At 45.5% G+C, this 15368-nt stretch overlaps 1 protein-coding gene across 3 annotated transcripts in view; it reads left to right on the top strand.

Moving 5' to 3' along the window:
• The window catches only part of LOC120997016 (perlwapin-like), a 136607-nt gene that overhangs the window by 100336 nt on the left and 20903 nt on the right, over positions 1 to 15368 (top strand). The window contains exons 1-2 of one of the 3 annotated variants that reach the window (XM_040426922.1): positions 2586 to 2772; positions 5340 to 5486. In XM_040426922.1, the coding sequence (XP_040282856.1) occupies positions 2688 to 2772; positions 5340 to 5486 (232 nt within the window). In that variant the 5' untranslated portion in view covers positions 2586 to 2687. Of the gene's footprint in view, positions 1 to 2580; positions 2773 to 5339; positions 5487 to 15368 lie in introns of those variants that run through there. The other 2 variants (XM_040426923.1, XM_040426924.1) reach the window with 2 other exon arrangements.

Genomic DNA, 15368 nt, shown 5'->3' with positions numbered 1-15368 from the left:
CCTTCACAGTTTTCATAAAAGAAGAAACGTCAGGCACTTAACAAGAAAGGAAAAGAATACATATTGCAGTTATAACTCTCTAAAGAGAACTGTGGAGAGAGACATATCAAACGGTGCATTAGTTAAGGATACCTATTCAGGTACTATCAGCATTTAGATTCTTGGTAGGGCCCTGTCAAGCTCTTCTCTTGGTTCTTCCATTTCTACCCGTTTGCACTACGGACCAAGGGGACAGGAACGGTAATACTGGTGAAGTAGCTAGATCCTGAACCGGCGCCCAGTCCTCAATTGAAATCATAGGGTCCCCAAGTGCCGTCAGGAATTCCGTTAGATCTTCATGTCGACGTATTAGAAACCTTTTTCCGTCTATTGTAGTAGCAAGTCCAAAAGGAAATAGCCAACGGGAAGGGATTTTCTTTTAGCCTAGAAGATCCATCAGAGGCTTTAGTTGTCTTCTTTTGTAGAAGGTAATGGGAGCTAAATCCTGGAAAAGAGTTAGTTGGTGACCTTCAAAGTCCCATTGTGGTGCATCCCTGGCCTTCTTCAAGATGTCTTCTTTGACTCTGAAATCAAGAAATCTGCAAATTACATCTCTTGGAGGATTTGAGGGTTCTGGACGTGGACGTAAGGCCCTGTGTGCTCTCTCTATTTCAATAGAAAGGGGGTAGTGATCCCCTAGAAGATCAATAGCTAGTTGTTTAACTGTGCTCAGCAATGATTCTGAAGTATACGTTTCAAGAAGACCTCGGATACTTAGATTATTACGACAATTACGATTATCTTGATCTTCCACATGAGTGTAGAGCAGATTTAGTTGATCTTGGCAAGAATGAAAATGAGGTTGATCTTGGCAAGAATGGAAATGAGTAGCCACTTCTTTAGTATGGTGACAGAGATCAGCTACCATATCTTCTAGGGTGTCTACCCGATGGCCTATTTGTCTGAGGTCTTGTTTGATCTCCTGGAAGTCATGCGCCAAAGGAGATAATGCTTTAGTGAGAGTTTGTTGAAAGAAAGTCCTGGACAGAGGTTGATCAGATTGGGAAAATATATGATCTTCTACAGCAAGTATTGTAAATTTGTCTGATTGTGGAGTCCCTCAGGAAGAGGTGTCAGAATCCGCAGGTGATTTAGTGATAAACTATACCATATTTCCCTTGGCTTGAGAGGCTTTAGAAGTCGAGACAGAGTCCTTAGCTTTAGGTTGCCCGTATTTCACCATCTCGGAAGGCGATGTGCATACACTGAGTGAAGGAGTGATTGTAGCAGGTTGCTGTGTCACATATATATCTTAAGATAGCAGCAGTAATATATGGAGAATAAACCATATCAAGGAGATCCGGGTTAGGGTTCCGCAAACATTGAGTCGGAGGCTCTTTAAGCAGATTATAATGAAAGAGCTGAGATCTTCAGACCTCCCCTAACACACAAGAGGGGGTCCAGCAATATAAATTTAGGCCTCCTTTCCTCCCGAGGAAAGTATAATGCCTCTGGGTGCACAGTACTTATATCTTGACTAGCTAAGTCTTTGGCCTATGATGCTGCAGAGCAGTGAGAAGGGGAATATAGTCTGTCCCTTCTAAGGTAGAGACTAAGCGAGTTATTGGCGCTGTAGGAGGCTCTGGATTTAAGTGAGTATGTCTTCTCACCTTATGATTTTCGCTGATGTGTATCAAGGGCAGGAGTAGCGGTCTATCAGCAAGGCCCCAGCGATCCTCAGGCCGCAATGGGATGTAATGTTCTGCATGACTCCGGTCAGCGGTGCGTCCACACTCCAGCATTTGACCCAGGGGATTGTATCTCCGTTCGGTAGCTGGTCCACATAGACCCGATCGGTCCCCAGGTGGTAAGCGGGTTCCAAGGACCGCTACGGTTCACTCGCCACCCGGAACTCAAGGATGCCGTCTCTCGCGCGGCACAGACCGCAACCTCACAGGGGCAGCCCACAGTATTGGAAAGAGCCCAGAAGTTCCGACTCGGGCTAGAGAGGGTCAGAATGGGAAAATGTGCCCTGGAAGAGGACTGGTAATTGCGGATGGCAATGGATTCTGTTCTTTTCAGCCGAAGCTCCCACTCTGCATGTCTTCCTCCATCAGCGTCTAGCTCGCCCTGCTCTGCTAGATTTATATCAAGCTGAAAGCTCAAGGGGGGTGTCTCTTATGCTGCAGCTCAGGGTGTGTGTCCATGCTCTCCCTATCACAACTCAGAAGGCAGCTGAAAGATGAAACTGAGCATGTGCGGCCTTCTTAGTGAGCAGGTCAAAGAAATGAGAAAAAGAACAAACAGCAGGTGGCACAATACAGACACATTTTATTGAATAACTCAGTGGCTATGCTATATTTTTGATTATGGTTTGAAAACTATAGAATATTTTTTGTGGGACAACCACTTTAAGGGACGTAAATTTTGTGATCTGAAACCAGGGCTGTGTCATCTGTTCCATGTCCAATGTCTTGTAGATTTAAATACAAATGTTCTTCTGCCAACAAGGGAACAAAGGAGTTATTGACAATAATTATAATCCAATCATAATTATAGTGGTGTCTTTACCTGATTCTATAAATTGTGAAATCCAGGATTGTAAAAAATCTACACCCTGCCCTGTAGCTTCTCCTCCCTTCCTTCTACATCTCTATAAATGGGGAATCCTTCACCTGGGTGGTTGATATCTCCAGTGCTCAGCAGATATGGCACCAGTGACCAGCGCTCTCATTCTTCTCATTCTGTTCTCTGCAGGAACCTTAGCAGACAACCATGACAAACCACCATCAGGTAATTTTACTGCTGATTAGTCACAGGGATCAATGAAGACCCTTCTAAGTGGTATCTAAAGGCGGATTCACATATTTCAGTTGTGTCTGCTAGTCGACTGTGCTGGATACAACTTATGCCCACAGTGGGCTTCTATCAAATGTCCATAGCTGGACTGAGAAGCGTTGTATGCATAGGGAGAGGTTGAGCTGTGAAACTGATCTCACCAGACACAAAAAAGACCCTATTAGAAACTGTAGTATTAGTAATGTCATCCCTTTTAATTAAGGACATGTATATTCTCAGGGAAAGGGGAAGTGGAGGGGGAACATTCATAAATAAGAACTTATGAGAGTAATGGGTTTTCAATTTTTTTTTTTTTATTTGACCCACGAAAAGGGACTGTATAAATAAAAGAAAAAAAAACCTTACCTTTTATATGCCCTGTCGCTCCAGCACAGTGCTTCAGTCCCACACCCTCCTCGGGTCCTGCAGCAATGGCTTCACACCCACCATTCACATGACCAATTCTGACAATCACTGGCATCAGTGGTTATCTGAGGCTAGTGATTGGCATCAGCGTTCGGGCATGTGAATGATAGAAGTGACATCGTACAGTAGCTGTGGGAAGAGTGAGAACGACTACCCCTTTATTTTACACAACCTTCTGCTCTAGGCCAAGTTTTAAAAAAATTACGAAAATTTTCACCATGATCCCTGTAATTGTCTCCATATCTTCGTGGCTTATCCTGTTCCTCTGTCTCCTTTATGTCCCTTAAGCATTACAGTCCAGTGCGAGATGAAAAATTTTCTAAACATGGTCAAGACTCCACTGGTTTTCCTTGTTTTTCCTTGTCTGAGCCAACAACCATAAATAAGTTGTGGGCCTCTACGCATTGACATGTATCCTCACCCTGTAATATCTCCACATGTCTATGCCACCATTTAACCTTTAACAGGTCATCATGCTATAGGTAGAGCTGGAATGTGGGAATCAAGTAAATGCTTTCACCTCTAAAAACTTAGAAACAATTACCATGTGTCTGACGAGTATAACCAGTAGAGCACAATTTTATGATTGTTACCATTTAAAGGGGTTTCTGGGGTCCCAGCAACAATAATTTTTGAGTGACCCTTCCAACTAAAAAAAAGGTATTGTCCAAAGCATGCAAACCCCTTAATGGATGGTAGACATAAAGAATCAAGAAGTTGTCCAGGGGAGGTCATCCTTATTGATCCTCTGCTGCTCCTCTTCTGACTTTTAACAAGTTCCCACTTGTCTCTGCTTCTCCGTCTGTGGTCAACATTCATGGAAATGACTGGAAATATCTCTCCACCAATAATTCATTAACCAGGCATCGCAAGGCATTTCTTGGGTATTGAGACTGGTTCAGGAATCAGCGGGGATCAGGTAAATGTTATAGTTGTCATGAACCATTTCAAATGTATTTTCCACCTAGACAACAACATTTTTTACTTATTACTGTCCTCAGTTAAAGGAATTGTATTCTTTAAAAAATAATTGTTAAATAATGATAAAAAGACCTCAAACAACTGGTGTTTAGTCCCTCGGTGATCAGCTGTCAGCTAGAAGGAAGCCCTGCAGCACGTGCTTGTTCCGACATGCCTTATGTAACTAGAGGAGCGTGAGATGAAGACCTGGTAAAGGGTGTGGATGTGTGCAGACAAACCAGAGTGAGGAAACTTGTAAATGTGTAGATGTCACTGTCCTGGTGGTGGACATCTGCCAATACACTAATCACTTTTAGGTCTAGGTACAAAACCTCTGTGCAGCAGGAGCAATAAACACAGACATCGAGAAAATCGTATTATTTCGTCTTCATATACAGAATAAGTCATAGAGCATCTACTGCCCTAAATGGGGAAAAAGAGACCTTCAGATTTTAGTTTTATGGTTATAACTAGAGATGAGTGAAGATATCAAAAATCCAATTCAGCTGCTTCGATTAATTTTACAAAGGATCGCATTCCATTGAATGTAGTGGGCGCGATGACGGGGAACAGAGAGCCTCCGTCATTGAACCCCTCAGATGCCGCATTCATCACTGATTGAAGCATCTGACACTAAAATTGAGGCCATTCAGGAGCTAATCAGGGTAAAAATAAAATACATGCTCACCTTATCCATTTGCTCTCGGAGAGGCAGTCATGGCCATCTTGACTGAAGAAACCAAGCGAAACCTTGTGCTGTGACGTGATGACGTCATTATTGAAGACGTCACTGTGCCTGGCCAGCGAGGTGATGTCACACATTTCTTCAATCAAGATGGCCGTTGTGTCCTCTCCGTGAGCAAATGAATGAAGTGAGTATGATTTTTATTTTACTGCCATTTCAGAAAAAAATTGCCTTTGTGGCAAATCAAATTTTTCCTGAAAATCGTATCAAAGTCAATTCGTTTGACTTTGTTTCACTCATCTCTAATTATCTAGTTATATCGTCTTGGTTTCTTCTGGAGGAGACAATCCAACCAGGGTGCCGATAGATATTTTTCATGTTTTGAACCTGGTTGATAAGAGGTCAGTAACTGCATGAAAAGCTTGTGACACAACAAAATCTTTAATTACAGAGAAACCTGGAAAATGTCCACCAGGTCCATTGGCAAAATGTGTAGTTCCACTTCCTATTGGAAATTGCAAATCGGACAGGGACTGTGGTGGAAACCAGAAGTGCTGCAGGGATATGTGCACTCCGACATGCATGAAGCCCTTCACAGGTGAGCACGTTATTTAATAGGATTTGGCACCTGGTGCAGGAGGCGGATTGCGATGCGGTTAAATGACCGGCTCCACCTGATCTGCCAATATCTGCTATAAACTCACAGCTCAGACAATGACCCGTCAGAGGGTTTAATGTATCAAAGTGGTTTGTACAAAGGGGCTAATTTATCAGAGACTACCACCGTGTGAGGGAACTTTCACACTTGCGGCAGAATGATCCGGCAAGCAGTTCTATCGCATCTGCATGCAAACAGAAAGCATTTGTAGACGAATCCGGATGCAGAGAAACGGATCCGTTATATTATTTTTTTCGCATGCGCAGACCGGAAGGACGGATCCGGCACTAATACATTCCTATTGAAAAAAATGCTGCATTCAGGCAAATGTTCCGTTTTTTTGGCCAGAGATAAAACCGTAGCATGCTGCGGTATTATCTCCGCCCTGAAGACGGATTGCTCTCCATTCAGAATGCATGGGGACATGCCTGATCAGTTCTTTTCCGGTATAGAGCCCCTAGGACGGAACTCAATGACGGAAAAGAACAACGCTAGAGTGAAAGTCCCCTAAAACATAGCCTTAAGTCTGTGATTAATTAGAATCTATTATAAAAGCATCTGTCAGCAGCTTTGTCCCTATGACACCGGCTGACCTGTTACATGTGCCCTTGGCAGCTGAAGACATCTGTGTTGGTTCCATGTTCATACGTGCCCGCATGGCTGAGAAATAAACGTGTTTTAACATATGTAAATGAGCCTCTAGGAGCAACGGGGGCGTCACCATTACACCAAGAGGCTCTGCTTCCTCTACAAATGCCGCGCCCCCTGCACTCTGATTGGGTCAGGTGTAATGACATTTATAATGCCTGGCCCTGTCAATCACAATACAGAGGGCGCAGCAGTTGTAGACAGAGCGGAGCCTGTAGGTGTAATGGTGACGCCCCCGTTACTCCTAGAAGCTCATTTGCATAAATTAAAACATCGTTTTTCTCAGTAATGTGGGCACGTATGAACATGGCACCAACACAGATGTCTTCAGCTGCCAAGCGCACATGTAAGGGTCCATTCACACGTCCGGATGTGTTTTGCGGACCGCACATCGCCGACACTCTCATAGAAAATGCCTTTTCTTGTCCGCAATTGGGGACAAGAATAGGACATGTTCTATTTTTTTACGGATCCGCAAATGCAGATGCAGACAGAACATTCCGGCCCCATTGAAAATAAAAGGGTCCGCACCTGTTCTGCAAAATTGCGGAACGGATGCGGACTCATTTTGCGGACGTGTGAACGGACCCTAACAGGTCAGCCGGTGTCATAGGGACAGTTCTGCTGACAGATGGGCTTTAACATCTCAGAGGTATATTCAGCTTCACTGGAGGCAGAAGTAGGAAATAATACAATAAGTTTATATTCCAAATTGTGGACCTGTGAGCACTCCGAGCCTCATCGTGTGACCCAGAAGATTCAGTGTGCCCCTAGAAGTAATGTTATCTAAAGAAGGATACTGCCATTAGGAACATTACATTACTTATCCTGTACTGATCCTGAGTTACATCCTGTATTATACTCCAGAGCTGCACTCACTATTCTGCTGGTGCAGTCACTGTGTACATACATTACTTACCCTGTACTGATCCTGAGTTACATCCTGTATTATACTCCAGAGCTGCACTCACTATTCTGCTGGTGCAGTCACTGTGTACATACATTACATTATTTATCCTGTACTGATCCTGAGATACATTCTGTATTATACTCCAGAGCTGCACTCACTATTCTCCTGGTGCAGTCACTGTGTACATACATTACAAATCCTGTACTAATCCTGAGTTACATCCAGTATTATACTCCAGAGCTGCACTCACTATTCTGCTGGAGCAATCACTGTGTACATACATTACTTATCCTGTACTGATCCTGAGTTCCATCCTGTATTATACTCCAGAGCTGCACTCACTTTCCTGCTGGTGCAGTCACTGTGTACATACATTACTTATCCTGTACTGATCCTGAGTTACATCCTGTATTATACTCCAGAGCTGCACTCGCTATTCTGCTGGTGCAGTCACTGTGTACATACATTACATTACTTATCCTGTACTGATCCTGAGTTACATCCTGTATTATACTCCAGAGCTGCACTCACTATTCTGCTGGTGGAGTCACTGTGTACATTACATTACTTATCCTGTACTGATCCTGAGTTACATCCTGTATTATACTCCAGAGCTGCACTCACTATTCTGCTGGTGCAGTCACTCTGTACATACATTACTTATCCTGTACTGATCCTGAGTTACATCCTGTATTATACTCCAGAGCTGCACTCACTATTCTGCTGGTGCATTCACTGTGTACATACATTACATTACTTATCCTTTACTGATCCTGAGTTACATCCTGTATTATACTCCAGAGCTGCACTCACTATTCTGCTGGTGCAGTCACTGTGTACATACATTACAAATCCTGTACTAATCCTGAGTTACATCCAGTATTATACTCCAGAGCTGCACTCACTATTCTGCTGGAGCAATCACTGTGTACATACATACATTACTTATCCTGTACTGATCCTGAGTTCCATCCTGTATTATACTCCAGAGCTGCACTCACTTTCCTGCTGGTGCAGTCACTGTGTACATACATTACTTATCCTGTACTGATCCTGAGTTACATCCTGTATTATACTCCAGAGCTGCACTCGCTATTCTGCTGGTGCAGTCACTGTGTACATACATTACATTACTTATCCTGTACTGATCCTGAGTAACATCCTGTATTATACTCCAGAGCTGCACTCACTATTCTGCTGGTGGAGTCACTGTGTACATTACATTACTTATCCTGTACTGATCCTGAGTTACATCCTGTATTATACTCCAGAGCTGCACTCACTATTCTGCTGGTGCAGTCACTCTGTACATACATTACTTATCCTGTACTGATCCTGAGTTACATCCTGTATTATACTCCAGAGCTGCACTCACTATTCTGCTGGTGCATTCACTGTGTACATACATTACATTACTTATCCTTTACTGATCCTGAGTTACATCCTGTATTATACTCCAGAGCAGCACTCACTATTCTGCTGGTGCAGTTACTGTGTACATACATTACTTATCCTGTACTGATCCTTAGTTACATCCTGTATTATACTCCAGAGCTGCACTCACTATTCTGTTGGTGCAGTCACTGTGTACATACATTACTTATCCTGTACTGATCCTGAGTTACATCCTGTATTATACTCCAGAGCTGCACTCACTATTCTGCTGGTGCAGTCACCGTGTACATACATTACATTACTTATCCTGTACTGATCCTGAGTTACATCCTGTATTATACTCCAGAGCTGCACTCACTATTCTGCTGGTGCAGTCACTGTGTACATACATTACTTATCCTGTACTGATCCTGAGTTACATCCTGTATTATACTCCAGAGCTGCACTCACTATTCTGCTGGTGCAGTCACTGTGTACATACATTACATTACTTATCCTGTACTGATCCTGAGTTACATCCTGTATTATAGTCTAGAGCTGCACTCACTATTCTGCTGGTGCAGTCACTGTGTACATACATTACTTATCCTGTACTGATCCTGAGTTTCATCCTGTATTATACTCCAGAGCTGCACTCACTATTCTGCTGGTGCAGTCACCGTGTACATACATTACATTACTTATCCTGTACTGATCCTGAGTTACATCCTGTATTATACTCCAGAGCTGCACTCACTATTCTGCTGGTGCAGTCACCGTGTACATACTTTACTTATCCTGTACTGATCCTGAATCATATCCTGTATTATACTCCAGAGCTGCACTCACTATTCTGCTGGTGGAGTCACTGTGTACATACATTACTTATCCTGTACTGATCCAGAGTTACATCCTGTATTATACTCCAGAGCTGCACTCACTATTCTGCTGGTGGAGTGACTGTGTACATACATTACTTATCCTGTACTGATCCAGAACCGTGGCTCCGATGTGGTGGTCCAGCCTGCCGCATCAACCGCTGCATCACCCACTGGCATGCACCCGGTTTCAGCCAGTCAAGGCTCCACCACCTCAGCCGAAAGGAGCTCTCTGTCAATCCCATCTTCTGCTGGTCCCCATGCTCCTCCTACTCTTTGTCACGCATTCAGTCAGCAAACGATCACCGATGCGATTGCCAAGAGACAGCAGTATGCGTGCATGCATCTAACGGCGCAGAAGCTCAACGTGCTACTGTCCAAGTTGCTGGTGCTCTAGTCCCTCCCTTTCCAACTGGTGGACTCTGCACCTTTCAGAGAACTGATGGCTTATGCTGAGCAGAGGTGGAAAGTCCCAAGCCATCATTTCTTTGTCAAAAAGACAGTACCAGCCCTGCACAAACATGTAGAACAGACGGTGGGCCAGTCCTTGAGCATGTCGGTGTCTGCCAAAGTGCACGGCAGCGCCAACGTGTGGAGTTGTAACTACGGTCAGGGACAATACAGCGGGTCCTGAAGTCTTCCACCCATCTGCAAGACATCCTAAAAATGGCCAGGAAACTTTGCATGCACTTCAGCCACTCGTACACTGCAAAGCACACCCTCCTTGAGCAGCAGCGGCAGAACGGCATCCCCCAACATAGGCTGATAGGTGACGTTTCCACTCGTTGGAATTCCACCCTCCATATGTTAGACCGACTGTATGAACAGAGAAAGGCCATAAACAATTTATTGATGATCCAATCGGATAGGAGTACTCCCTTGTGTAACTTCGATGTCAGCTCATGCGTGACACCTGCCGTTTGCTCAGGCCCTTTGAGGATGCCACGTTATTTGTCAGTCGCCAGGACTACGGGATGAATGACGTCATTCCACTTCTTCATGCCCTGGAACAGATGCTGGTAACAATGGTTGGTCAGGGAACTAGAGATGTGGCGCTTAGATCTCACGTCCACATGAGCCCTGTGGGGGCTGAACTGGAAGAGGAGGAGGAGGAGGACATTGAAGCACAGGCATTGTATAGCGAAATTGGTGGTTTTTCTACTCAGGTGACAGGAGAGGGGAAGCAGGAGCAACCAGAGGAGCTACAGGGTGATGAGGAAGACGAGGCAGAGGACCCAGACACACCTTGGCAGTATGCAGTGGAGATGGAGGCAGGGAGTCCCTCCAAGTCACTTGCACAAAAGGCACAATGCATGCTCACTTGCTTGGGTAGTGACAGCCGAATTGTCACCATTCAGCAGAGGGATGACTTCTGGCTCTCCACCTTGTTGGACCCTCGCTACCATTCCAGAATGGGTGCTTTTTTTACACCCACTAAGAAGGAAGACAAACTAAACTGCTACAGAGACATGCTATGTTGTCAGTTGGCCGCTGCCCATCTGCGCCATCGTCGTTCCTCTCGCAGGTCCTCTGCGCTCACGTTACACTGCCATGGCTGCTGGAGAGGGGTGGCAGGAGCAGTAACAGTTTCATCAGCAGCAACCTGAGTCTACAGTCGCTGATGAGTAGCTTTCTTCACCCGCATAGTGAAGAAACTACTCACCAGCAGCAGCAGGTAGACCTGGAGCAGGACCTGAACCATCAGATGGTGGCAAACTTGGACAGCACCCTGCTACCCCACATTGAGGATCCGCTGGACTACTGGGCAACCAAACTGGATTTGTGGCAGCAACTAGCAGAGTTTTCCCTTGAAAAGCAGTCCTGCCCGGCCAGTAGTGTGAAATCAGAGCGGGTGTTTAGTGCGGCGGGGGCCATAGTTACCCCAAGAAGAACTCGCCTGTCCACCCAAAATGTGGAGAGACTGACCTTTGTCAAGATGAATCAGGCGAGGATCAGCCAGGATTTCCACCCACCAATTCGACTAGATCATCCATGGTGCCACACCATCACTTTGACAAAAGATACTGTTTTTTTCTTTCTACCTGACTCAGCTATTACTCTGATGCTGCCACCCACATGATGCCACACATCTGATGCCAAGTGGTCCTTCTTTCACCCACCTTCGTCAGATAGTACTGGTAATGCCACCCACTACCCCACTCTCTCACTGGGTCACTTTGTGGTCTCCTGATGCAGCTGCTTCTGCCATGTCCACACTGTCATCTTGCAACTCTGTGGTATCCTAATGCTGATGCTGCCGTATGCACACTACAGTATGTCACCTTGCCACTGTTAAGTATTCTAATGCTGCTGCTGCTCCCTTATCCACACTGTCACCTTGCCACTCTGTGGTATCCTGATGCTGCTGCTACTGCCATCTCCACACTATGTCACCTTGCCACTTTGTGGTATTCTGATGCTGCTGCTACTGCCATCTCCACACTATGTCACCTTGCCACTTTGTGGTATCCTGATGCTGCTACTGCCATCTCCACACTATGTCACCTTTCCACTCTGTGGTATTTTGATGCTGATGCTGCTGCCGTATCCACACTATGTCAACTTGCCACTCTGTGGTATCCTGATGCTGCTGTTGCTGTATCTACACTATGTCAACTTGCCACTGTTTGGTATCCTGATGCTGCTGCCTTATCCACAGTCACCTTGCCACTCTGTGGCCTCCTCCTGTTGCTGCTGCTAACGCCACCTCCACACTCTGTCATTGTGCCACTCGTAGGCCTCCTCATACTGCTGCCTCCTCCAGACTCGGTCATTGTGCCACTCTGTGTTCTCCTCATGCTGCTGCCAACTCCATACTCTGTCGTTGTGCCATGCTGTGGCGTCCTCCTGATGCTGCTGTCGCCACCTCCAGACTCGGTCATTGTGCCACTCTGTGGTCTCCTCAAGCTGCCGCCACCTCCAAACTCTGTTATTGTGCCACTTGTAGGCCTCTTCATACTGTTGCCAAGTCAAAACTCTGTTAATGTGACACTCTGTGTTCTCCTCATGCTTCTTACATCTCCATACTCTGTCATTGTGCCACTCTGTGGTCTCCTCATGCTGCTGCCACCTCCACACTGTGTTATTGTGCCACTCGTAGGCCTCCTCATACTGCTGCCAAGTCAAGAATCTGTCATTGTGCCATTCTGTGGCCTCCTCCTGATGCTGCTGCCACCACCTCCACACTGCCATTGTGCCACTTTGTGGCCTCTTCCTACTGCTGCCAACTCCAGACTGTGTCATTGGGCCACTCTGTGGCCTCCTCCTGATGTTCCACCTCACCACTATTTTATAGGTCCACTCTTTGGACTTCTTTTGCTGTTCCCACCCTCCCCACTTCATGACTCGGCCACTATTTTGGCTTTTGGCCTGGCTGACATCATCATTTATTTGACCCTTCTTGTGATATGTCAGAAGGAAGGAAAAATGAGACGCACAACAGATCCTGTCTGTGTAGCAGCTGTAAGGCCTGTATGGTCCTATCAGAATTGGCTTCTGATTTGGTAGCCAAAAGCAGGAGTGGGTACAAAACACAGAAGACATGAAAATATTCCGTTCACGTGTCATCTCTGTTTTGGATCCAATCCTGTTTCTATTTGGCATTAGCAATACTGATGGATTACTGACCAAATGCTGACCGAGTGAAGGCAGATGCTCCACAGACAGGATCCGTTTTTTTGTGGGTTATTGTTCTCACTGATCAGAGGAAGGGCAAAATAATCTGTGACGTCAACACAAACTTACTGCTGACACCCTCTCCACTCTAGCGGGGGGGGGGGGGGTGTCTCTACTTGTATAAGCCTGTAATTGAATAGGTTCTGTAGACATCTATGTGGAATCGACGGTGTAAAAGGAGTGCATTTCTTCTTGACGATAACAGCTACCTGTAAGACTGAGTTGATACTTCATTTTTTTTGTCAGTTTTATCCCCGAAACTGCCCAAATAAGTGAAGTGTGCAGTGATTCTAAGAGCGACGCCTGTCATCTGCATGTCATACTGACTGACAGTATTATTTCACTACCACAGCAGACTCCCTATGTGTGTTACTGCAAGGCACAGTGTTCTACACCCATATACAGGCACAGTGTTCTACACCCATATACAGGCACAGTGTTCTACACCACTATACAGGCACAGTGTTCTACACCACTATACAGGCACAGTGTTCTACACCACTATACAGGCACAGTGTTCTACACCACTATACAGGCACAGTGTTCTACACCACTATACAGGCACAGTGTTCTACACCACTATACAGGCACAGTGTTCTACACCGCTATACAGGCACAGTGTTCTACACCGCTATACAGGCACAGTGTTCTACACCACTATACAGGCACAGTGTTCTACACCACTATACAGGCACAGTGTTCTACACCGCTATACAGGCACAGTGTTCTACACCACTATACAGGCACAGTGCTCTACACCCATATACAGGCACAGTGTTCTACACCCATATACAGGCACAGTCTTCTACACCACTATACAGGCACAGTGTTCTACACCGCTATACAGGCACAGTGTTCTACACCACTATACAGGCACAGTGTTCTACACCACTATACAGGCACAGTGCTCTACACCACTATACAGGCACAGTGTTCTACACCACTATACAGGCACAGTGTTCTACACCACTATACAGGCACAGTGTTCTACACCACTATACAGGCACAGTGTTCTACACCACTATACAGGCACAGTGTTCTACACCGCTATACAGGCACAGTGTTCTACACCACTATACAGGCACAGTGTTCTACACCCCTATACAGGCACAGTGTTCTACACCGCTATACAGGCACAGTGTTCTACACCCCTATACAGGCACAGTGTTCTACACCGCTATACAGGCACAGTGTTCTACACCGCTATACAGGCACAGTGTTCTACACCCCTATACAGGCACAGTGTTCTACACCACTATACAGGCACAGTGTTCTACACCACTATACAGGCACAGTGTTCTACACCACTATACAGGCACAGTGTTCTACACCGCTATACAGGCACAGTGTTCTACACCACTATACAGGCACAGTGTTCTACACCACTATACAGGCACAGTGCTCTACACCGCTATACAGGCACAGTGTTCTACACCACTATACAGGCACAGTGTACTACACCACTATACAGGCACAGTGTTCTACACCACTATACAGGCACAGTGTTCTAAACCACTATACAGGCACAGTGTTCTACACCACTATACAGGCACAGTGTTCTACACCACTATACAGGCACAGTGTTCTACACCACTATACAGGCACAGTGTTCTACACCCCTATACAGGCACAGTGTTCTACACCACTATACAGGCACAGTGTTCTACACCCATATACAGGCTCAGTGTTCCACACCACTACACTGCGTGCAGAATTATTAGGCAAATGAGTATTTTGACCACATCATCAGCTTTATGCATGTTGTCTTACTCCAAGCTGTATAGGCTCGAAAGCCTACTACCAATTAAGCATATTAGGTGATGTGCATCTCTGTAATGAGAAGGGGTGTGGTCTAATGACATCAACACCCTATATTAGGTGTGCATAATTATTAGGCAACTTCCTTTCCTTTGGCAAAATGGGTCAAAAGAAGGACTTGACAGGCTCAGAAAAGTCAAAAATAGTGAGATATCTTGCAGAGGGATGCAGCACTCTTAAAATTGCAAAGCTTCTGAAGCGTGATCATCGAACAATCAAGCGTTTCATTCAAAATAGTCAACAGGGTTGCAAGAAGCGTGTGGAAAAACCAAGGCGCAAAATAACTGCCCATGAACTGAGAAAAGTCAAGCGTGCAGCTGCCAAGATGCCACTTGCCACCAGTTTGGCCATATTTCAGAGCTGCAACATCACTGGAGTGCCCAAAAGCACAAGGTGTGCAATACTCAGAGACATGGCCAAGGTAAGAAAGGCTGAAAGACGACCACCACTGAACAAGACACACAAGCTGAAACGTCAAGACTGGGCCAAGAAATATCTCAAGACTGATTTTTCTAAGGT

This window comes from Bufo bufo, chromosome 4 (genome assembly GCF_905171765.1).
Source record: "Bufo bufo chromosome 4, aBufBuf1.1, whole genome shotgun sequence".
NCBI lineage: Eukaryota > Metazoa > Chordata > Amphibia > Anura > Bufonidae > Bufo > Bufo bufo.
Note: the sequence above shows the minus strand (reverse complement) of the source record. Positions and strands in the feature narration are given on the sequence as shown.